Below are 25,614 nucleotides of genomic sequence, written 5' to 3' on the forward strand. Positions count from 1 at the left end.
TTGTTACTGCTGCTCCTCGTTCTCGCTTCCTTTGTCGCTTCGACGTTTTATTGCCCTCGCCTCTTTCCCGCTCTTTAGAGCGAATCAGAGACTCTCGCAGATTTTTCGCGAATCCTGGCAATTTTGTTCGTCGACGGAGAGCAGTTCTTCTTGACGAAAGGACCCCTTTCGGCACCAAATTTTACAAGCGTGCGGGCGGAAATGCGTTTGTATAACATCAGAGACTTTCTACGAAGACTCGTACAAAAGAGAGATTTCAAAACTTAAAAGCTGAAAGAGTCGAGGGGATTGATAAAAATATAATGGAGAAAGAAAAGTATAATACACAGAATGTTTTTAGATATCAATTTTTCTCTCTCTCTCTCTCTCTCTCTCTTGCTTTTTTTCTTTTCTACGATTCTTATTATTATTTTTTTATTTTACTTTATTTTTATATTTATTATTGTTATTATTTTTATTTTACTTAACTAGAATTTTGTAATAAAATAGCGTAAAAGGATATTCCAGACATCAACTTTTTCTCAATATATAATATTCTTTATTATTATTTTTTTTTTATTTCACTTCAATAAGAGTACGAATTTTGAATAAAATAATGGCTGGAAATATTTTCTTTCGAATCGGAAAATTTCAAATGAAAGATATTTCGCTTACGATGAGAAAATTTTCGCATTTTTCCTACTTTCGCATTTTCACTACTTTCGTCATGCGATTCTATTTTTCTTCTTCCTATTTTCTCCACGTTCTCTCTTCTTTCCTGCTCACCTCTAACGACCGTGAGGGCCCTTCGCAGCGGGAAGGTTGATGCGAATCAAGCGATTTTCCGTAGATCTTACAAGATCAGCGCGCCTTTTCCGGGGAGAAAGCACGCGTACGCGGAAAACCGCGAAGAAATTCTTTCTCGTGTAATAACGTGCGAAAGATACGCGGAGGCACGTTTCGCCGAGTACATACGTAGATACGTGTTAATTTTACCAGCGCGGTTAAATTATTCGCGAAACGGGCGCTTGTGCTTCTTTTAAATCACGGTAACGCATAACTTTTCGACGAGGTGTAAATTGGACGTTGCATCTCACGAACACTTCTTTTTTCTCTATCTTTTATGAAACATTCTAGACGCGACACCTTACCTCGCGTATATACCGGGTGATTCTAAATAAGTGCGAAGAATTTTAAGGGATGATTTTTTTGAGAAAATGTTTAATTTTATTTTTTCACTTGAAAATTATTGGTTTTATGAAAAGAATGAAACAAATAAAAAAGAAATCAAACTTCCTGCACATATTTTTAAATGATCGCATTCTGATCAAAGGATTCAGTTAAAAGGTTATAATAAAAAATTGAATATTAATTTTATTATTATTTTTATTTTACTTTATTAGAATTTTGAACAAATTGCTACATAATGAAATAATAATAATAATAATGATTAAAAGAAATATTAATAAGTATCCATGTCTGCTAAATTTCATTTTTTTTAAATTGTCTAAAATTTGAGAAAAAAAAAAAATAAAAAACATTTGTTTACAAATGAAAGATTTCCCTTAATCTTCAACAAAGAGACTTGTAAAATTTTTTGCACTTGTTTAGAAACACCCTGTACATTCCCCTCGCGCATACGTAACCAGACGAAGAAGCAAGATGTAGGTCGGTGTGTTTTTTGGCAAAAGAATTCCAGTCGCGCACGTGGCCGGGATTTCACGACGTAACTAGATTTCACGATGCTAGTTCGTGGCGTTGCCTTAAGAATGGCCGATTATCACTCGGGACATACACACAAGAATGCATTTAAAATTGTATTTCTCGGTCCTGCGATCCTTCTTTTACCGAGCGCATTTATTTGCGCGTGACTAACACGCTCGGATGGCAAACATTCGCTTGTTACAAATAGCTCTCTTTAGCGTGATGGCAAAAAATATTTTTTATTTTAATATCTACAGAATGTAAAGCTTGCATAAAATTTCAACTGACGTAATCAAATTTTTAATCTCTCTCTCTCTCTCTCTCTCTCTCCCTCTCACTCTCCGATAAGCTCACAGGGGAGAAATGCTGCGCAAAATGTTTGGAAAAAATGTCTACTAATTGTGTATTTTACAGCTATAGTGTTTCAACTGCAACACTAGGGTATAAAGTATAATATTATACGCGTGCATATATGTATGCGTATGTTATGTTGTAATTATAGTTATAATATACTACGCGTAATTCGATATTACTTGTGGCGGAATTGCGATATATCAATTTTCTGTTTTCCGCTGGTAATATTTAAACGAGAGTGTACTCGATCGATTAAATTCCCTTTTTACAATAAAATAGATGAGAGACGGACAGAAAGAGAGCATTAATCACGTGATCCTATCATTTCGACATCACGCTACGTTTCCCGATGTTTCTGTCCCCTTTCGCAGGAACGTCTCGTCTCGTTTGCCTGCCTTTTTAGGTAGGAAAGACCGGGAGTGACATAAAGGGGCTTTTAACTCGAGCGTAATTTCCTTTTGATCGGAAATTCAATATTTTCTTACGCGGACGCCGCGCCTTTCGCGCACACGTAAAGCGCGAGTTTGCCGCTTCCGGAACTTTCCGCGCCGTTTCTCGATAGCGAGCGGGCGATTAGAATGCGGAATCGGAAAAGAGAGCACGTCGGGATACGTTTCCGTACGAAATGCCGATGAGTTTTACGTGAATCTGAGCCGGAAGAGGGAAAGGGAAATGCCGGCTGCAGTTTCGATTCGAGAGTGTATCGAACTTCTCTGTACCTGCAGAATGCGAGGAAAAAAATTCACGTAATTTGCCCGGATTTTATATACACTGTATACGTGAGCAAAATTCAAAATTCTACTTTGCTCAAACAATTGGAAGTTTATTTTTTTTCTTCAAATACCTCTGTGTGTCATCTAGTCAACATGTGTATATATATATATATATATATATTAAATGTTTCGAAAATTATTAAGTAATATAAAATATAATTATTTATATAATTAATTATATTATTAGTTAATTATTAATGTATTTTTAAATTAATTATTGTGAGAGTTCAATTATATATTTAGCATTGAAGTTTTCAATCCTATTTATTTTTCCTTTTTACATTCTATCTCGATGACAATTTTTCATATTTTGAAACAATTTAATTAATAAGACATTCCGTGCCGAAACATTCCAAACCGAAACACTTTAATTGATACACGTATTCGTTTTATTAAAAATTTACGTCACATGTGATATTTGTCAATGTTAATACCGTCTGTCACGTTTTGAAAAATATCACATCTTGTCAAATTAAACGATACAAGTTGCCATGAGCGGATGCAGTCACATGGCCAGTCACTTTTTAGTGCAGTTTAACCTCGCGACACTTTTTTGATATAATTATTTTTTTCATAAAATAAAATATCGCTGAAAAAAAAATACTTTTAAAATGTATAAACTGCTCTAAATCTGATAGCTTTAAAAATTAGTAAAAAAATTTAAACACACGCGAGGGATAATTCGACAGATCGATAACAAGTCGCGCAATCATTGGCGTTGAAAAACGAGTCTAGTATTAGCATAATAAATCTAGAAACTAGAAGCCAAACAGGAAATTGCGAGGCTCTCGAGGTGAATTTGCAGCGGTACGTAGACGAATTATGCGGGCTGTCGAGAAGCGAGACAATCTCCAGAGCAGGGGATACTACGGGTTATAAACTTATTCCCGGGCCTTCGTGACCGATCCCGCGAGATTTATGTCAGACGTATTAAAGTTTTCGTGTTAACGAAAAGAGGAAGGTTTATAAGAGCTACCAGGAACGACGCCGGGCAAGTTCAATTTTGGCGCCGTCGTTTGCCTCCCCTTTGCCATGCGAGGTAGGCGGAAGCTAATCTCTGAAAAAAAAAAAAAAAAAAAAAAATGACTGGCTGTTTTTCGACAGCTTTCGGTATACATGGTGATTTTAAATAAGTACGAAAAATTTTAAGAAATACCTCGTAAATATTAAGGAGGTCTCTTTCATAGAAATATTTATTTTTATATTTCTCTCTGAGGAATTACACTCTTCTAAAAATGGAGAGGTGAAATTTAAGTTTTTATTTTTTTTTTTTTTTTTTAATTTTGAACAAGTTAAAAAAATGAAATTTGATACACATTTTTCACTAGTACAAAGGATATTTATTAATATTTTTTTAATCCCCTTATATCGTTATAAGAGATTATCTAAAAAAAAAATACGTTAAGAGGCTTGATTTCTTTAGCAACTTTTTTTATTTCTTATAATCAATAGTATTTAAATAAAAAAAAAAAAAAAACAAAATATATTGTATCATGCACAGTTTTATTCTCTTATAATACGAAAGGATTTAAAAAATATTAATATTACTAAGTATCCCTTCACTAATGGAAAATGTCCGCTAAAATTTCATTTTTTTAATTTATTTAAAATTTGAAAAAAAAATCTAATTTTCAGAAAGGGATACAGAAGTATTTATTTATATGAAAGACTTCCCTTAATTTTTGACAAAGAATTATCTCCTAAAATTGTTCATACTTACTTAAAGACACCTTGCATAAGACATAAATCTTGTAGATTTCCAAGAATAAATGGAATTGAGAATTTAATCGCATCGGATTTGCTGTGAAATGAAATTTCGACAATTAGAAACAATAACAGGGAAAGCAGATTGCTTTTTGGCAAGTATTTTTGATTGATAATTTTCTTCAAACATGAAAAATGGTGTGTCACGGGATGAAAAAAAGAGTACCCATATTATTTTTATGCTAATTAAAGTTCTGAAACTTTTTCAGAGATAAAGAGATACGCTGTACTCGAGGGATAACAAGCGCGCAGTTTGCTTTATATCTGCAGAAACTTTAAAGCAATGATTGTGTGTGTATAATAATAGTTGTAACAGAGTCTTTGTCATTTTTATCGAATATTCTGTTCCCTCCCTTTGTTACAGAAGGCCGTATTCTCGAACTGCACTCACCCGACGGCGTCCACGAGTGCTGGTTGAGAGCCGCTGACAGCACGGAGGCGAATGTCTGGTTCAATGCTTTGCACTCGGCGTTGGCAGCTCTCACCTTGAAAGCATTACGACTGGCCTCAGCACTTCCGGATCCGCAGCAGCTTCAGCACATCGGCTGGCTCGCGAGGAGACATTGTCTTCAGGTGAGAAAAGCTCCCGAACATTCAGTGGAGAAAGTATGACGTCTGACAAGGCTTCTAACATAATGCCTCGCGATAATTCAGCTAGGAATTGCGAATAGTACTGACATTAACTAAATACTGTAATTCAGAGAGAAAGTTGAAACAATCTCGTTTCGCAATAATAGACTCATGCTAAGGAGTATTCATTTAACTTTCTTAATGGCGCGACAAATAAAACATTCATCATTTGAATCGTAGTGTTTCAATTTTAGTTCGCCGTTGAGGGTGAAATTAAATTTTGCATTGATTTATTTCTTATTATCGTGGAGCGAATAGATTTACAATTTTCAATCTTCTAACCGAGCACTTTTTATTTCAAATAAAACTTTGTATTTGCGATTCAACTATTGATTCAGCTTGTATTTCTGCCATTTGTATGTACGTTTCTTTGACTCGTCTCCCTTATTTTTCTCTGCTCCGTTTAATTTAATTTTCAGTCAAACTTAAAAAACGCGTATCCACCCGTCAAGCATAAATCTTTTATTTCACACTTGGAACCGCGAATCCCCTTTCGGCTCTTTCATTCCCACCGGCATCGTACAGATTGAGGGTGATCTTCTTTTCAGTTCGAACAAAGGGTTGACACACGGTTTCCGATAAGAAGTACCCGCATGGGAGCGCGACTGCAATTTACCGAAAATGTTTTCCATCGACATGCCAGTTTGTATATATCTTTCTAAGTTTAATAACGAGAAAATTTAACAGGATGTCTAGTCCCTGGGACAACATGGAAATCTTGAAATTCTCATGGATTTCTTTAAATTTGGAAAAATCAGGGAATCTTATGGAATTTAGGATATTTTTCGAAATTTCTCTTTTTAATAATTTTGCTTTCATATCGTAAACAGTCAGCCGTAATTCTAGCTTTATTTTTAATAGTTCTAGAGTTCTTGATGGATTAAATAAATTGTTCTGGTTATTAAATAAAAAGAAAAAAAGTGGTTCGGGACAAATTGAGATGTCAAGTTCACGTTGCGTCTTACTTTGTTCGTTTATGGTTCCTTAAGTATTTTTTATCAGATTTTAAACGCTTGAAAATTCTACTTTAATAGTTCTATAAAAAGGTCTATGGGTAAAAATTATTAGAAATATTAATTAAATAAATTAAATCGTCCGAGATGCTGCATATATAAATATTGAAATGAGCTCGTCTATAATAAATTAATTGTGCATATATACAAAAGGCGTTATTAATGCCTTTATAAATGAATTTATGCACATATCAATATATTTATATATTTTGTATATAAATACATATATGGAAAATGTGTTCCGCTATGTGCAACTCTGTTATGTAAAATTCATGTTTAAAGGCATTAATGACCCTTTTTGCCTGTACATACTATAAAGATAATAAATTATGTACAATATTTGTTTGTGCGTTAAAATATTTAAATAATTGCAATACTCGTATATAATATTATTTAGTGAATAAAAATATCGCGCGTGATTTCTTGTATGCATATGTTAGTAGATTCCACGGTTACAAATATATATTTTTATTATTATATTTTCTCCGAGTATAGAAAAATTATCATTGTATTATTTCATCGCGCAGCGAAGAATATAAAGAATCAACAGCGCGAAACGTATTACGAGGGGAAAAAAACATGGTGGGCGATTTTCGGAATTGGTCGACGAACGATACACAGTTGCGCAGTAATACCAGGCACGGAAGTCATCCCCCTCACGTGACCCCACACTACCGCTACAGGGGTCAGCGCGTCAGTCGCAGTCCAGAGTGGAGCCGAGTCGCGGTTACTCTGTGTTATATCGTTTTCATTAATCTTGGGCGAATATCGCATACAAGCGTTCATTGCAACAATTTATAATCTTCTTAGAAGAATTTGAAAATCTTAAATTTCAACAATATTATAGTCTTATTTCAGTACTATAATTGTCACCTCAATAATACAATAATTTTGATTTTCAGAAAATTATAATCTTTGATTTGTGTTATTTTTTATTCAACATTTCTTCTACTCTATTCAAAATTATTTGAGTACGTGTGAAGCTGGGTCCTACTTCGTGGAAACTTATTAATTGTTGAGAATAACTTTATTTCTTATAATTCTTGATAGATTAAATAAATAGTATCGTTAAAAGAATGTGGACAAAATCTGAGACGTCAGATTTACGCTGCGTCTCTTTGTCTTTGACGATTTTTTTAGCATTCTTGCCAGATTTTAAAAGTGCTGGAAATATTTTATAAAAAGTTCTATGAGTAAAAATTATTAGAATATTAATTATGCGAATTAGATCGCTGAATGTAAATGAGATTTCGATTAAAAAAAGATCGACCGAAACGCCAAATGTACAAGTATCGAGATAAGACGCTGGTCATATTTCGATTGTTCTATCAACTTTAAATGAGATTCCGTGTTATACCGGCATCTCGATATCTAATTTCTTTAATAAATGTTCTAATAATTTTATGCATATCTAGAACTCTGTTTAGAAAGTATAAGTGATTGCGGAATAATATAAAAAAAAATAACACTAAATCTTATTTAAAGTCGATAGAACTATCGAAATAAGATCAGTGTCTCATCTCGGTATTTATACGTTTGGCGTTATAAAAGCTAAAAATGTTCATCTCAACGGAAGCTAATTTCTTCAGTACATTTGTAAATCTATAAACTTGAAACTTAAGTGACTTTTTTCTTCGTACGAGAAAAAAGCATTAGAAAACGTATCTAATATATATAGAAAAATTATTTTATAAAATAACACCAAAAAAAATTTTTTAAATATTCTCTTTTACCCGGAATTTTGAACAAAATACCTGGAAGATTAGGGAATTTTACAAGATTTGAGTAGACATTCTGAAGAAGGAAAGTGCGACGTGGCGTATGTCGAGAATTTCGTAGAAATCGTAGAGGTGGCATTATTGTTCTATAATACGTCAATAGTGTTATAGAGGAGAGGGCAACGTTACGGAGCCATGTCAATCGACCTTCCTTAGCTCGCGTTATATTGCCTGATTACTGTCGCGAGCGTTCAAATCGCATAGCGTTCAGAGAGAGAGAGAGAGAGAGAGAGAGAGAAGGGGTGGGGGAGGGGGCGAGAGAGACGTACGTCGGCCGGTATTTAAGCAGCAGCCCGTGGGACGATTTTGGAGGAGGGCGACTGGCAATCAGGCGCGCTAATGCCAATCAATTATGTGCCGGTAGCCGCGTGCCCTACGGCCCTCCTGCGGCGTCCTTGATGCTCGCCAGGGTCCTTTATCAACAAGGCAACATCCGGCGGGCCGAGTTGCCTCGGCACGAGTATTAGTTATCGATTCCCGTCGGTTACACGATCGGTGGATCGATAGCAGCATCGTAGCCCGTCGGTCTCGCCACCCGCACGTTTACCTGCTGCGATCTCTGCGAGTGACACGAAGCTGGATGGGCGAGATGGAAGGCGGAGATGAGAAAGATCAACTGTCGCACCTCGAATATATCCCCCTATAGTGGCGATATTTAATTGGAAACTGCGGGTACAACGGATCACCAAGCGATTGGGCCCGCGGTTTTGGTAATAAATATATATCTGTAGTCGATCATGCGGACGGGGAAATTACAATTTAATTGTGCCGTCTGTCATTTAGTTTGATTAGGCGTTCGGCGACAAGCTTGTTTTAAGCTGAGGATTGACCGCGGTGTCTCTCGACACTGTTGCTTGCGATGACACGTATTTAATTGAATGTCGCGAATCTTTTTTGCTTTGGGGAAATTCATATCGACAATATAAATCCACCTTGATGGTGGATGCGACTTTCCGGGAAATGGAAATTGTTATTTATTTATCATTCGTACAAAGTCTATTATGAAATATTTCATTTAGAGAAGAAAAGTCCATATGTTTCGAACCTTTTGGAAATATGGAAATGTAGTGGAAAAAAAAAAAAAAAAAAAAAAAAAAAAAAAGGAAAAACTAATATTTGTGGGGGAGTTAAAAATTTTTTGAAAATAAAATATTCTTGGAAAGGGTTCCGATAGCTATGCAAATTCTTCTCGCGCCTTTGAAAAGGTATTTATCGCTTCCGATTGGCATTCTACCACGAAAAACTAACACATATCAATCCATATCATACATGCAGGCCGGACCGGATAAATATTGCCCCCGTTATATAGATCTCCGATATTTACATTTTCGCATAAATCGCGTGCGAATCTGAAATGCTTGCATGCGAGTGGTAGTGGCTCGGGCAAGCGTATTCATTAGCGCGTCCGAGTAGAATATATCGATCGGCGACCCCCGTGACCCCGATGGATCCCGGGGCGGCGGCGTGTCATTTAATTAACGATCCACGATGGGATATTTAAGTGCCGCTGATCGTTGATCGAGCCGACGAGCGGACGCAACGTTTATGGATTTCGCGTGATGCTCCGGTTGATCAACTGGCCGTTGAACGAGTTGCGTCATTATTTAGCGACCGAGATCAACCCCTCGTAAACCCTGGATATTGTGTTTCATGAACAGCGGCCTGAAAGGGAGTGAAACGAACGGCGCGTTTTCATAACTGAAACGAAACTGCTGTGAAAAATATCTCGGGGAAAAAAACCGCCGGCCGCTGTGAAAAACACCACCATCCCCATGACTATGCGCGTCGCGCATATAATAGTTTGCCAACTCCCTGTGTATTACACACCGTGTATTCTGTCATCCTGTTTAATGTCGTCGCCCGGCGCGATGTTAACGTTGCCGCTCAAATCGTCGATTTATTTTATTTGCCGTTGAATGTAATCGATTTCCGGCTAGTTTCCACTCTGCCAGCGATTTTCGTGCCAGTCATGTTAGCCGATTACAGTAGTTATCCCTACCTGTTGGACTATACAGTCGCTGAAATGTACGTACTGTAGTCTAGTCGTTGTATTTTTCATTCACAAGCTCGCCCTTGTTTTTTTTTTAATTTAATATCGCATCTGTGTACATACACAAGTATACACATCAGTAGGATTTTATTTTCCGTACTCGTTATTACATTTTATTTTAGCGAACAACTATTGTAATATTTTATATAAAATATTTCTTTATAATTGTTTAGGAATATTACTGGCAATATCCGTGATAATATCAATCATTAATTAATTATATATTCGCAGAAACAAATCGACAAGTATTAACTTCGTGTCGCAAGTATATAGCTTGTAATATAATATAAACTAAATTTATTGCGATATAATTTTAATATAACATAATAATCTTAATATAATAATGTTATAAAATACATGACTGAAATCGAAAATATGTATATATATAAAGCGAGTAGCTGCTCACTATTTCTGCATTCTTGGTAATTTTGGAGACTTATATTTGACACGCACATTTCTTCCGGTCCCCCGGGCGTGATATCGAAACGACGACTTGTATTTTACTCCGTTTTACGATTTGGAAAACATTGTCGGAAATTGTTTGGCGATTGGCTCCCGGTGTAAGCACGGCGGTTCTTTGTCGAAAGGAAACGAAATGCGACATCCTGGCCCCGGGTCGGCGATTTGTAGAAGAGGCGTGACGCAAATACGAGTCACGACGGCTGAGGCCGGAGGGTAAGGGCAGGCCGATAAATCCAACAAGTTCACATATTGAAACGGTCGACGCCACCCCGGAAGTAACGTCGCCTCGGAAAGTACGAGCGTAGGCGGAATGCCGTTTTCCCTTAATCTCGTATATACGACCGCAATAAAGTGTCAATCTCGAGAGCGAGAGGGAGAGAGATACAGCTCTCAGAGGTCGACGCAGCCGGTCGTGACGTGGACCGTGGAAGCTGATGTGCTGCTTCCTCTCGAATTGTGATTCACGTCATGAGAGAGAGAACCTGTACCAAGACGGATGGAGATTAAGCGAAATTGAAATTACGAGAAGACGCGAGACTTATGGCCAGTTTCTTCAAAATGGATTAAGCCTACCTATAATCCACAACCACTCTACCTAATCCTAATCTAACCCCGAACCTAAACCCTAATCTGACCTCAGCTAAGCAGTTTCCTCTCTGAGACAGAATAGAGATTATCGTTTTTCAAGTTCTTCATTAATTGGAGATGGGGAAGACATTATTTTGTCTTGAAATGACAGAGTTTGTATTTATACGTGATGAAAGAAATCTCAGGACGTATACTTTCTGGGAAAAAAAACATGAAAAGAACCTAGAATTCTCAGGAGATTTTATGTACCTGGAGAAATCAGGGAATTTTATTGGGACTCAAGAAGTTAAAAAAAAATCTCTCTTTAATAATTTTACTCTTGTACTGATTGCAGATTATAATATATATATTTATCTCTGTTTATCCATATCCATATCTTAGCAAAATATTAAATATATTATTTATTTTAATTTTTAGTGATCAAAAATAAAAATGTTAGGAAAGTAAAAAAAATTTTATCTTAATACAAAAGCTAGTTTTTAATACATTTATTAAATCTAGGATTTGAAACTTAAGTAACTTTGTATTGTTTCTTTGTATGAATGAAAAGTGACAACAACAAAATTTATTTCATAAAATTGCACCACAAAAGATCTTCAAAATATTCTCTTTACTTGAAATTTTATACAAAAATATCTGTTAAAACATCAGGGAATTTTCAGACAGTTTTTTTACGAGATTTGAGTAGACACCCTGAATTTAAAATTAATAAATTAAGTGAATAAAGTATATACGGTATACAAGGTGTCCCGAAACAGACGTTCTCTATCCAATTTAGAGGAAAAATTATCCAACTCTTAAAAGAAAATTCGAAAGTTTTAGGACACTTTGTATAGCATATGTATACACGTGGGTGATGAAAAAAAAAAAATCTAAAATTATGAATAAAAATCGATCGAGGAAATTAGCTTCGTTTCGTAACGACTTTCTTCCTAACAATTGCGTGTCCACGCGAAAAAAAAAAAAGAGAGAGAGAGAGAGAGAGATTGACTAGAGGGGAACAAATAGCGGGAATACATCGGACGCGCAAAAAGCGTTAAAATTCCACATCAAAGTGCATCGATGGCGTCGATTAATTTTGTCGTACCGTGTCTGCCCGCTCGCGATAAACGTATTTTCATGGAATTTCGGCACTTTCCGAGGAATAGCGACGAGCCATTATAATTTCCATGAAAATCGAACGGATGCCAGGAGGGACCGGCGATCGCTTTATTCCGCCGAAATCCCGCCCGGATATAAATTCGTCCCCAATCATACTGCAATTTCTGTTTACTCAGTTCTTACGCGCCCCTGTTTTCGGCACATTGACAGAAGCGTATTTAATTGTCGCTGTGTTTTTATCCAAAGTAACCGGCTTTCAATGGGCGAGTACAAACAGTGATAACGACGATATTAATTTAATATAAATATTGATAACGGCAGAACATTTTGTACGATAATTTCATTATGTCGAAAAGACAGTAATTATTTGTAAAATTATGACGGATAAAGAGGTAACGAAAAATTTTCATAATTGCATAATCTCTCTCTCTCTCTCTCTCTTTGCACAATTATAATTATATACATTTATACGTAGAGAGGAGAAATATTAAAATGAATATAATTTATTGTTATTATTGTTTCTATCGTCTCTTTTGTCGCTTATATATAATATAGTTTTATTGTTGTCAGATATCTTTCAAACAATGGCAGCATAAGCCTGGAAGCAATTTATTCGCGTATTCCCGGCGAGTGCGTTGCCGTTGGATTAAATCTGAGGCCGAGCGCCGGGCATTAAATTAGCCGTTGAAAATTAACGGTACGCCATTTAAGTATATTTTAATTAATCTCAGCATAGAGTACAGCCGCACGCACGCGCGCGGCGGCGGCGGCGGCGGCGCTTCGCATATTTTTTCACTAACTCGGAGTTAATGTAATTGGGCAAAACTTAAAGCGGCCCTCTCAATTAACCCCCTCCCCCCCTCCCTCCCTTCTTCAGCCACCTATCTCCCCCGGACAATAAAGCGTCGCACTTTGTAATGCCTTTTCATTCGTAATCAAATGTAAAATTAAGCGCTCGAGGGGATAAATATAAAGGTCTGCCTGCTGGTGAAGATATCGAGACCCGTCATTCGTTATCCTGGAAATCACTCGGTGATTCTCTGAAAATTCAACGAGAAAATTTGTGATAATTTTACGACAACGAGTACCATTTTTAACGATAAATAATATAATAATAATACTGACATACGTGTATGACATATATGATTCTCTCTAATCTTGAATATTCGCACGTGGATTTCTTTCTCTCTCTCTCTCTCTCTCTCTCTCTCTCTCTCTCTCTCTCTCTCTCTCTCTCTCTCTCTCTCTCTCTCTCTCTCTCTCTTTAAATTTGAGATGGAAATACACATTTATATACAATAATGATATCTGTGATTTATATATTATTATATTATTCATAAAAAATGTAATAATACATATATAATATGTTGTAAAATAATATATAAATATAAAATATAATAATAATAATATGAAAATAATTAAAATAATAATAATAATATATACAATAGAAAATTCGAGGGCTTTTTTTCTCTCTGAAGGCTAGATAATGGTATTGTAAAGAGCGACAATAAACTTACCCCTGTCGGTGCCCTTCTCTGCCACTCTTCCCTTTTCGTTCTTTCTCTCTGTTTTTTTCTTATCGACAAAAGTCGCCGGCTAACCGGAAATAGTTTCAGGGGTCAAGAAGAATAGGACTTAGTGAGAGGAATGCAGAATCAGCATCAGTCGGTAGAGAGAGAGGTAGGGTAAGGGTACTTTAAGCCGGCCAGGCTTTTCCGATCGTTCAAGCCCACCAATCGGACGGTTCCATCCGGCCGCCGGTATTTATTCGGCGTGCCTTTCTCAGGGGAAGCTCGCCGGTAACCGCTATTTTAACCCTCTCAACCGCCCGCGCCATCATCCCCCAACCGCTCTCCCTCGTGTTTCTCACGATCGAAAGAGCCGTAAGGGAGGCGTCCGCCTGTTCAAATACATCTTATGTGTGCATCCACACGCACTGGATCAGCGTCGGAGGTGATGTAATATGAGGGTTAAAATTCACCACATCAGTCAAATTAATTTTTAATCGTTGTATAAACATTTTTATTTTATATCGTTATAAAAAAATATATAAATCTTACAGGAGAATTTTTGAGAATTATTGACAATGTAAAAATGTTAACATTCTTTCTGCTTATAAGAAGAATAAATATATTTTTATGCACGTTTAAGAATTGATATGTGTAAAAAAATGGCCGCAGTTTCGGAATGCTTTATATTATTTACAGATAAAATTTAATGTTTCGTTAAAAATTATTATTAAACTATTTTTATATATTAAATTATTTTATATATTTATTAATTGGTATTTAAGCTACTTATGATTGATATAAAATTCTATTAAAAATAATATACACACCGAAAGTTAATAAACTTGAAAGCTATTTACAGCAACGAGTCGTCAAATAGCTTGGAAATTTTTGCAATTTTCCTCGACAAATGAATTAGAAATTCTCGGTTCGCAATCTTTTCTGTTTTCAACCTAAGTGCCTCTTTTCTGACGGAATAACGACTCTTTGCCCTTCGATTATTCGATTCCTGAAAGCTCCTTCATACACGGTGCAAAACCCGCGGTCTGCATCGAGGGGCTCGTTATTAATTAGAACGCGAGCCACTATCGGTCCTCAAACACAGACACCGACGTTCTCCATCCATAATCTTCCCTCGGACCTTTCTCTCTCTCCCTCTCTCTCAATATCCCACTCTTCTACAATGTCCATCTCACTTGCGCGGAAGTGGATAGTGCATCAGCAATGCTAAGCAAACTGTGGCTGGAACTACGGATCAAGAGACGATCGTGTACGTGTTCGTTTGCCAGCGGCAGCGTGCGTGTGCGTACGTGTGTCAATATCCCCGTGCAAGTGTATCTATACGATGGTATAGATAGATAGGGGATGTGGGATTTGGCACTTTTGCGTTCCTGTGTACGATGGATGTGCTATCGTGAGGTCTACCGAGTTTTAAGTGACGTCACAGAGTACATATTGTTTAAATAATCATGAATATTCTCCTCCGTCATATTCTCGATGTAACATTAAAATATCCCCTTTGGAAACAAACTTGTTTCGAGCTACCTACTCGAGAGTGAAATTATGTATAAACGAAGAGAGAGAGAGAGAGAGAGAGAGAGAGAAAATTATCCTCGGGCATTGAAAAAAAGAAGAAAAAAAAAAAATTGACGAAAGAGAGACACGTCGACGACGCATTCTCGGCAATCAAATTTCGTCGGTCATTCGAGTTGGCGAAGCGAACGGGGTAAAATCTCCGGAGAAAACCGGGCTCTCCGTCTGGATGCTTGCAATTTTAATGCGGTCTCATTTCCGTCGTACCCAATTAAGGGTAATTGAATTGCCAAGGAAAATTAATTTGTCGGTTACGTCCTGACGATGGTGCAGCCAACCCGCCGGCGCCGGTCCATGCGCCGGTCCACCGGTCCTAATGTTTTCAGCAATTATGCGTAAATTCGCGTAAACAACCACTGGCCGCGGTTATTATGCGATTGTCAATTAAGAAATGATTTCCTTCTCGGCGACGCGACGCTTAATTTCTCGGCTCGCGAAATCGGCTCACGCACTTACCCTACTTCCATAATTTACTCTCTTCCACGTGTCTTAAGGCGAATTGATAGCGTACAGTTTTCTAATTCAACTCTTTCTTAAAACTTATTATTATCCCATTTCTAATTTATCAATTAATACCTCTTTCGTATTATTAGTTTAAATTTTTATTACTTTTATTTAATTTTTAATTTTAATTATATTTAATTTAATTTTATTTTTCAGTTCTCAAAGTCTCCATCATTTTTTAATTTGTACATCCCAATATTTATAATTTTTATTTAATTGTTTAATTTTATTAAATTTTTCAATTCTTCTTATAAAATCTAATCTATCATTTTAATCTCTACATTCCAATTTTTATGATTTTTATTTAATTTTAAATTACACATTCAATTTAATTTAATTTAATTTTTTTAATTCTCATAAAGTCTAATTTATCATTTTAACCTCAACATTTTAATTTTTATTACTTTTATTTAGCTTTATTTTACCTTTTGATTCTTCTTAAAATGGTAATCTCTCATTTTAACGTTAAGGTTTTTAACACAGCAATTTTGATCTAATCTCATTTTCAATTTAATTTAACTTAAACATTCTCGAACTTACAAGTGTTTGAAGAAATTGAAATCTTTTTGGAATAAGTCGTAATTTAAGTTCTTACGTGTCACCGAGATTTCACATTTAAAAACGAGGTAAATTGGCCACGAGGTCAATTTAATAATAAGCGAATATCGCGACTCTCCTAAGAATAATTTCTTGCGCCGGACGCGGACACGGTGAAATTGTATTTTTCTATTTCTCAGCCGTAAGTTCTTCTTTAAAGGTATCTATTCCGTAAATACACGCGGACACGACGGCGACTTTAAGAACGATATCATAACGTTTCCACTCGCTTGCGCGGAAGCGCCGTCGAGCTGGCTCACACCGGCTCCTCTCTTCTCTCCTCTCCCGATGTTCATCCTTCTCGTATACCAAGTGAGAGATATACTTCCTAATGTGCTTTCCATTAGGGTCGCCATCGTAAGGATGTAACGACGGATATACAGGATGATCGCATCGTCGCAAGATAATGGTTATAACTACGCATGGTAAAAAAAAAAAAAGAAAAAAGAAATAGCACGATGTTCTTGGCAGCTTCACGATGAGGTAAAACTGCGAGCGCTTTATCTCTCGTTACATTTTGATTTCATTCGTTACGCTGGTTTACGAAAAAGCGTATGCTTTCGCAGCGGTTTCTAAAAAAAAGAGAGAGGAAAGAGCGGTTATAAATATCATTTATCTCTCACGAGAAGGAAAAGAAGCAAGAGCGATAATAATAATGAATTAATTTATATCGACGGTAATAAATAAATTTTCTTACAATGAATTATATATAAAACAACTCCTTTTTTTTTTTTTTTTACTAATACACATGTATTTATATAATTAACTTATAAAAATTTTTTTAAATATATGAATTAATAATTTAACATAATATTACATTTATAATATTATGTATTATTAATTTAGAAAAAAGTATGAATTTGTGAGATTTTATATTATAAATAAATTGTTTCCAGAAGCAAAAAGCATGAATTTATCTGAAAGTGTTGAGATTGCAAGATTTTAATTTAAGATTTTTCACTGCGTAAACACACAAATGCGGTTTGCAAAATACCTACCGACATTCTAGCAGCAGGCCATCCCATTTTAAGCCGATTTTCGAGAATCGCGACATTTACGAATACGCTACGTCGACAATTGTGCATTCCTGTACTTCTCTCGCTTGTAGTTTGCGCGCAATTTGAGTTTGAACACGCTTGAGTTTTGTCGTCTGTCTCCTGCTCGCACAACTCCATTATTTTCCGCACTTTGGAGTTTTAGGCCACGTATCTCTTTCACAGTTATCGTCGCATCAGAATAGAAACACATTTGTGCGTGTTTTTACAAATATAATGTGTGGTTGAATAAAAAATATTACAATTTTTATGACAAAAAATAATTTTATAGTAAATTTAAATTTTTATATATTTTATTATATATAATAGATATATTTCATTTATAATAGAATGATTCATAATTTCAATAATATGACTTTTACGACTTAATATATGTATATATGCGTATATAATTAAAATTTAAATATATCTATAGAATTATTTTTTTATATAATTAAAATATTTATATATAATTGAAATTGAATCCAAGTTCCTAAAACATAGAAGCTAATTTCATCTACAAATATAATATGTGATTGAATAAAAAATATGTGGTTGTTAAAATTTTAATAGAATTTTTATAACAGAGATAATTTTATAATAAATATTTAAATTTTTATGCATTTATTATAGATGTGTAAATCTACAATGGAATAATTTATAATTTTAATAGTATAACTTTTACAACTTAATATATGTATATACGGATATAATTAAAATCTAAATATATTTATATAATTATTTAAATATCATTATTCATACATAATTGAATCCAAGATCCTAAAACGTGGAAGCTAATTTCGCAAAGTGCAGAAAAATCGATACCGTAATACTTTGGCTTAAATTATAACTAGAAGGGATTAGATAAGCGTGATAAGGGATTAACTTGTTTCCAATTAGGAATTTTCGTATACACGATCGCCGGTCGTGTCCGATTAGTTGAAACCACGACGTGTGTTACGCCTCTGAAATTCTAACGGTGATATATCACCGTTAGAAGCTCTCTCAGATCCGCTTTATAATGCAAGAGCGCATCATTGCAGGCAGGCGTGTACGCTAATTCACGTGTTTAATACGGCTAATATGTTCGATATGCGCCTCGCAATAATAGCATTTACGGCTTTACGACGTTAGTAGTTGCACTTTAGTATTATTACGGGGATTTTTGTGTCGAGATTTCTCCTCCCCCCCCTCCCCCCTTCTCTCTCTCTCTCTCTCTCTCTCTATCTATCTTTTCCTTTTTCCCCAAAAGGATTATTATAAATAATTCTGCCGTCTCGAATTTTCGCTAAGACAAACATTGACGAAGATTTCCCGGCTTCGAAGCCGGAGCACGAGGTTGATTAAGGTTTTCCTGTATTTCATTGTAATCTTAACCGAAACAAGAAACTGTTTGCAGAGTATTTTCTACGCAGAGCGGGTATCCTAGGCCGCATCGCGAAATATATATACATACCTAGGGCTCTCGTTATTAATTTGCCGCGCGCTCCCCTCCCCCCCCTCCTCCTTCCCTTCGCTCCCTTTGTACGCCGCCAGCGCGCTTATACCGGGCGCGGGGTGGAGGGGGAGGGGAATTATTATTTTATTGCCGGTATAAAGATTACTCGAAATTAGTCCGAGATGATTTAGGACGCGATCGCGCGAGATCTCCTCCATCTCGCGTTGAGCTCTGTCTCTCTCTCTCTCTCCCTCTCTCTGTCTCTCTTATATCTCTCAGCCGCAAACCGGATAGAGATATTCTGCGTTTAATCTTGTTTTAATCCTTGGCTTCCCGATGAATGTACAGGCGGGATTAATGGATCGCGAAAATATCGCCGCGATTACATTTGTATTATACGATGGCTCGGGAGGGTACCCCGGTGGCGCTGGTTCGATACCCACCCCTGAGGTTCCGGGGAGCGAAGGAAAAAAAGAAGACGCAATGTCGCGATAAACCGAGGTGGGGGGAGGAGGACGGTTATTCGGGAGTGTATTAAAAAAGAAGGAAAGAGTAATGAAACGGAGTACAAAAGAGGGAACGAACTTTGGGAGATCGGCGGGTGCGATAGGAGCCGTAGGGGATGATGCCATGCGTTCATTCGGCTTCGCCGAAATGTGAAAGGAAGAAACGCGGGAAGATAGGCGAGACAGGGGGCGGGAAGCGCCCGGGAGAGATATCGCACGCGTGAAAAACGCACGGGGGGGGGGAGGAGGGTGCGCAAAAACTCGTACATCACGGGGGTTATCGCGTGCTTTTTTAGGACACGAGAGCAGCCAGACGCCGGGCGTCCAGGATCGGGGGAAGCCTGTTAAGTTCGATTATTCGTTATACGTATTGTTTACGGCATCCTGTTTAGCTCTACGCTTTTTGCTTTCCTTTTCCTTTGTCGGCGCCTGCCTGTAAAAATTTCATTGTGCGTTTCGTTTCACTTTACGCGCGCGCCTCTTGCATTTTCGTTTAAAGCTAACAAGCACAATTATTCCGATATTCTCCTTTAAACGCACAGATATCTGCGTACAATAATCGAATATTGCAGGAGGTTTGAATATCAAAAGATTGGAATATTTAAACAGAGCCAAGAATATATAACTCTTACTCATTGTCAGTACTGGTGGCTCATTTTTGTCCTAATTTGTAACAATTTTATATATATATATATATATATATATATACCTAAAAAAATATATATGCCTCTTTTAATCTTTCTAAATAAAGATTAAAATAATAAATTAAAAAAAATAATTTGTTTACATACATAAAAAATTTACATGCTTGTTTTATTTTTCTAAATAAAGAATAGAATAATAAATTAAAATAATAATTTGTTTATATACATAAAAAAATATATATGTCTTTTTTTGATACTTCTAAAGAATAGAATAATAAATTAAAAAAATAATTTGTTTACATACAAAAAAAAAATATATAAAAATGTTATATCTTTTTTAATTCTTTTAACTAAAGAATAGAATAAGAAATTTAAAAAATAATTTGTTTATGTACGTAAAAATATATATAAAAATTTATATGCCTTTTTTTATTCTTCTAACAATAAATAAAATCTAGAATAATAAATTTGTAAAATAGTTTGCTTATATAAATAACCAAATTTATTTAGAAAGAACAAAGAAGACATATATTTTTTCAGATTTTTTGTAAACACTTTTATGAATACATCTGACATATGTTGGACCACCTGGTTTGAGGGTGTTAAATTAACGGTACGAAGTGAGGGTTAATTCGATGTTGGTCTTTATTCCGGGACAAAAGACCGGACTGCTTATCGATAATTTTATCGCGGGCGTTTCTGTATTATCTATCCGATCCGCCAGCGAAATCGTCGACGATGCGAAATCTTGTCGGGGTTCGCTTCTACAGAATGAAAAGGGACGAAACGCACCCCTTCTCCCTTGATAAGTCTGTTTCTTTCGACGACTCGTTCGCGCCCTTTTCCGACTTCACGGGGGTCGATCGACTTTTCCCTCCCTCTCCCGTTAGACATTCGCTCTCGTTTAATATTTCTCTCTTTTTGCCTGATTCCACATTGGTACCCTTCTTCGTAGATTGCGCGACGTCTCTCCCCCTTCCTCTTCTCTCTTTCTCTCTTCTCCGGTCTTTTCGCTCGATTTCACGGTTGCCGCGACACGGAAGAAAATCGGCGATAAGACTCCAACGGACGATTGGGATGTCTACGGAGCACTGAAACGGATCGAAGGAAAAAGGAACAGGCAATGATTTCTCTCCGTTAAATTCCTTAAACTTTGCCTCTCTTTTTTTAATTATCAAGACATTGTCGATTTCCCATTTATATATTTTATATAATTATATAATTATTATATAATTCTAATATCTTCGAGAGAGAGCTCACTCGGAATAAAACCTCCGTTTTGAGGAGTACTTACGTCTTGTATTACGTAGTTAAATGCTACGGTCTGACATATATATATATATATATTTTTTTTTTTTTTGTTCAAGTAACTCGTAGGTATATTAAGATGCTGATTTGATAGAAACAAACGCGCTTGGCGCGAATGACATTTTTATTCTTTTTCGTATAAAATGTAACGTTGTGAACTAGCTCGCCCTGCGTAGAGTTTTTTAATCTGCTGGATAAACTTTCCGATCTGACGTCGTTCGTCGGCTGAGAGCCGACTTCGTCAGAACTTCCGGTCTTCCCTTGTACACGGGATGTATCTCCTTACGCCACTACTTACGCTACAACTTTTCCGCGGAGCTTTAGGGAGGCCGAGGAGACGAAGTTTGATCCTTCTTTTGCCAAGAGAAAGGGGCAGGAAGTCGTTTAAGATTAATGTGTTCTTCTTAGGTTGCTCCTCTGCGACTTGAACGGGATTGCGATCCTACTAACAAGGGAACAAACTGAGAAGTTTTGATTTCAATGAAACTTGGGAAATATGTAGAGTAGCTTGTTAGTAGAAAAAAAGAATTGTTGAAAGATGTACGTTGTGTTATTATTAAGATATTTAAAAATTTTGTCTCTTCTTCCTTTTCATTTATAATATTTTTATTATTTATCGTATATTTTATTGTACTTAACATTTATATTTTATTTTTAATTTTTCATTTAATATATGTATAATCATAATATTTTTATTATTAATTATATTTTATTTATAATGTTGAGATTATTATAATATTTTTGCAACATTATTATTTATCGTAATTTGTGCAAAACGACATTGTTTCTCTTCTATATTATTTTCTTATTATTAACGCGACTTAACTTTCCAAAATTTTCTCAAATAAAATTTGTCCCTCTTTTTAATTCACTAATGCCGTTGTCTAAAACGAAAGAAGTGTCGAATTCTTTTTTACAAACAACACAAACACAAAAGGTAAATGTCAAGGCGTTGCACAATAATGTAATTATAACCGAGCGCCACGTTTCGCTTGATATCGTGCTGTCAAAATATAAAACGAACAACTGATCGATCATGACTACTTTATCGACAACCTCTTGACTTTTTCAGTTTGCTTCTTCCTTTATTTTATTTCGATTTTCCGAATTTTTTCTTCAGGAGCAAGAAATGCGATGTGATTATATATATATATATATATATATATATAATACATTACATCATATATTAATATGAAAAATGTATTAATTTTTTCGCTTTTGCAGTCGCGTTTAAATCTTTCAAATTCCAAAGGGAGCTCTCGAAGAGATCCGGTATTATTAGATTTTCAAATTTCTGCTCCTGTAAATATTTTCTTGGAAAAGAGAAACTTTCTCTGCGGTGTATTTACAAGTTTTCCTTACTTCGTCATAAAGATTGGAAATTGAATATTCATTATTGCGTGTGTTGTGCTTGCAGAACGGACGGGCCAGCAGCGAGAGCAGCGAGGACGGGGCCGGAAGTAGCGCGAGCACCTCGCGAGGGGCCGGAAGTGGATTCGGTCTCGCCGGCGGCTGCACCGGCGGCTGGCGCAGCGTCTTCGGCGCAGTTTCAGGCCGGGAACTCCGATTGTACGAGTGCGCGCCTTGGAGTCCAGAGGCTTGGGCTTCGCCGAGCATTACCTGTCCCCTCATCGCGACACGGTAAGGGAGAGAAAGCCCCTTACAATATTTACAATTTCAAACAAGAATACGCGGTCGTCCTCCTCTCTCTCGTGTTCTTCAAATTCTTCTTTTATATAACAGTCCCGGGCGCTCTCAGATATTATCTTCATACTTAAAACTTTTATACTTAAACTTGAAATCAAACTTTTTCATTGCATATACATTATTTTGAAAATAGCTTTCAACTTATTTTATTTATTATATATTATTATTATATCTTATTTATTCTATATATTTTTTTATTTTATACATTATTTTATATATTAAATATTACGTAATACATTATTTTAATATTGAAGATATTGTAATGACAATCTAGGTAGCTCTTATTTACATATATAAAATGTCTCAAAACTATCATCCTTTCAATAACAGATTCTTTATTCAATTTAGAGTCAACTTTCTTTTTTTAATACGGAAATATCGAGAGAGATCATAATATTTCCAATTTTTTTTCCGTCATGTAACTTTGTAAGCTTTTAAATTAAAATTTCATCAAGTAAATTGTAGCTGAAATTAACTGAAGAATTTTTAGTTTAAAGAAAAGTAATTTTAATAATTATATTTGAACTTTATATATATATATATATATATATATATATATATATATATATATATTAGTTTAATTAATGAGAGGATCTTTTTTTTAATTGCTTACAATCTTTTTATGAAATTATTTTATATTATATATTATATATTATTTTATATATTAAATATTACGTAATACAATATTTTAATATTGAAGATATTGTAATCTAGGTAGCTTTTATTTACATATATAAAATGTCTCAAAGCTATCATCCTTTCAATACCGGATTCTTTATTCAATTTGGAGTCAACTTTCTTTTTTTAATACGGAAATATCGAGAGAGATCATAATATTTCCAATTTTTTTCCGTCATGTAACTTTGTAAGCTTTTAAATTAAAATTTCATCAAGTAAATTGTAGCTGAAATTAACTGAAGAATTTTTAGTTTAAAGAAAAGTAATTTTAATAATTATATTTGAACTTTATATATATATATATATATTAGTTTAATTAATGAAAGGATCTTTTTTTTAATTGCTTACAATCTTTTTATTAAATTATTTTATATTACATATTATATATTAAATATCACGTAATAACATTATTTTAATATTGAAGATCTTGTAATAACAATTTAAGTAGCGCTTATTTCCATATATAAGGTGTCTCAAAACTATCATCTTTTACCTTGATGTTTTCGTTAAAAAAAATTGTTTTAAAATTAGACAAGAATCTACTATTAATAGAAGATGGTTCTGAAATACTCCGAGCAATCTGAAAGATCACTGTAAAAATTCCCAATATTCTTTCCGCAATATCTGAAGGATCCCCGTCATGTAAAAGTCGCTGCATCGGAGCAGCCTCGATCCTCGTCAGTGCTCGTCCGCTTATGGATCAAAATGGCGTAACAATCCGCTATCGCGGTCATTAACGCGACGATTCACGTATCGCACGACGATCCAACGTATCGACTACGGTACGTGAGAGAGCGGAAACGTGCTTGCGAGCGAAACGGGCCACGTATGAGCGAGCCGCCACCAACGAGCGTTACAACCGCGTCACGTTGTACAGCACGTACGTCTCGTCGATTTCACGCCGGGTGGTTGCCCGGTGTGTGGCACTGCCAACCAACTAACCAACCACCCTGTGTGTCGCGCACGCGGGAAATTAAGCGTGAAAAATTCACCGATGTCGCATGACGAGCCACTCCCGAGAGAAGCGCGACTATGGGGGTGTCGCGATATTTTCATGTAGATCCAAAAATTTATTCGCGCAAAAGGGACATGCTTTTAAATGTAGCCTAGCTGCCTCCGATTCTCGTGTACAAGACCGGCGGGTTATCAATCAGAGAGTGTCCACCCTCTTTGAAAAACACGTGGAAAACATGTGGATTTTTATTAGGACTCGGGGAATTTTTTTAGAAAAATTCTCCCTTTCGCCTTTTTGTTCTTATATTGTATAAACAGTTGCAAACCAAGGGAATTGTGTGTTTAAAATATATTATAAATATATATTTGTTTATACAGGATGTCTGAGATCACCTGCGTACGCATCTTTTAAAATGAAAAGAAGTAGATTTTATAAAAAATTTTGATAAGTAAATCGGCTACGTTCTATCAAATTGTGATATTCTTAACTTCTTCTATTGACCGGAAATGGGTTATGCAGATTGGAAGTTGAATTTTTTTATATGGAACATGACACTTTTTATTGCATTATCATTTTCTTTCATTTAGAAAGGATGTATAGATGGTCTCAGACACCCTGTACAATGTCTTAACAAAATATTGAATATGCATATTCTTGGTTGTAATTTTTAATGATAAAAGAAATGAAAATTTTACGCCAATGAAAAATGCTTATAAAAGTTACTTAATTAATTTTCAATTACTGCTTGAAACTTTAAAGAGGTTTTGTGTTTTTTCTTCATATGAGTGATAAATCTTAGAAGAGGCATGCAGCAAAACGACTTAATTTTATTATTAATTACAATTATTAAATATAATTATTTTAGAAAATTACATAAGAAAACCTTTAAAACGTTTTCTTACTTGGAAGTTTGAACAAAAATATCTGGAAGATGAGAGAATTTTCA

General features: G+C 35.5%; 1 protein-coding gene across 1 annotated transcript in view; it reads left to right on the forward strand.

Moving 5' to 3' along the window:
• The window catches only part of Syn1 (Syntrophin-like 1), a 257,348-nt gene that overhangs the window by 206,209 nt on the left and 25,525 nt on the right, over window positions 1–25,614 (forward strand). Inside the window, exons 4-5 of the mRNA XM_072907314.1 lie at window positions 4,939–5,147; window positions 22,746–22,969. Of these exons, the coding sequence (XP_072763415.1) occupies window positions 4,939–5,147; window positions 22,746–22,969 (433 nt within the window). The remainder of the gene's footprint in view (window positions 1–4,938; window positions 5,148–22,745; window positions 22,970–25,614) is intronic.

Source organism: Anoplolepis gracilipes, chromosome 15 (genome assembly GCF_047496725.1).
Source record: "Anoplolepis gracilipes chromosome 15, ASM4749672v1, whole genome shotgun sequence".
Classification (NCBI taxonomy): Eukaryota; Metazoa; Arthropoda; class Insecta; order Hymenoptera; family Formicidae; genus Anoplolepis; species Anoplolepis gracilipes.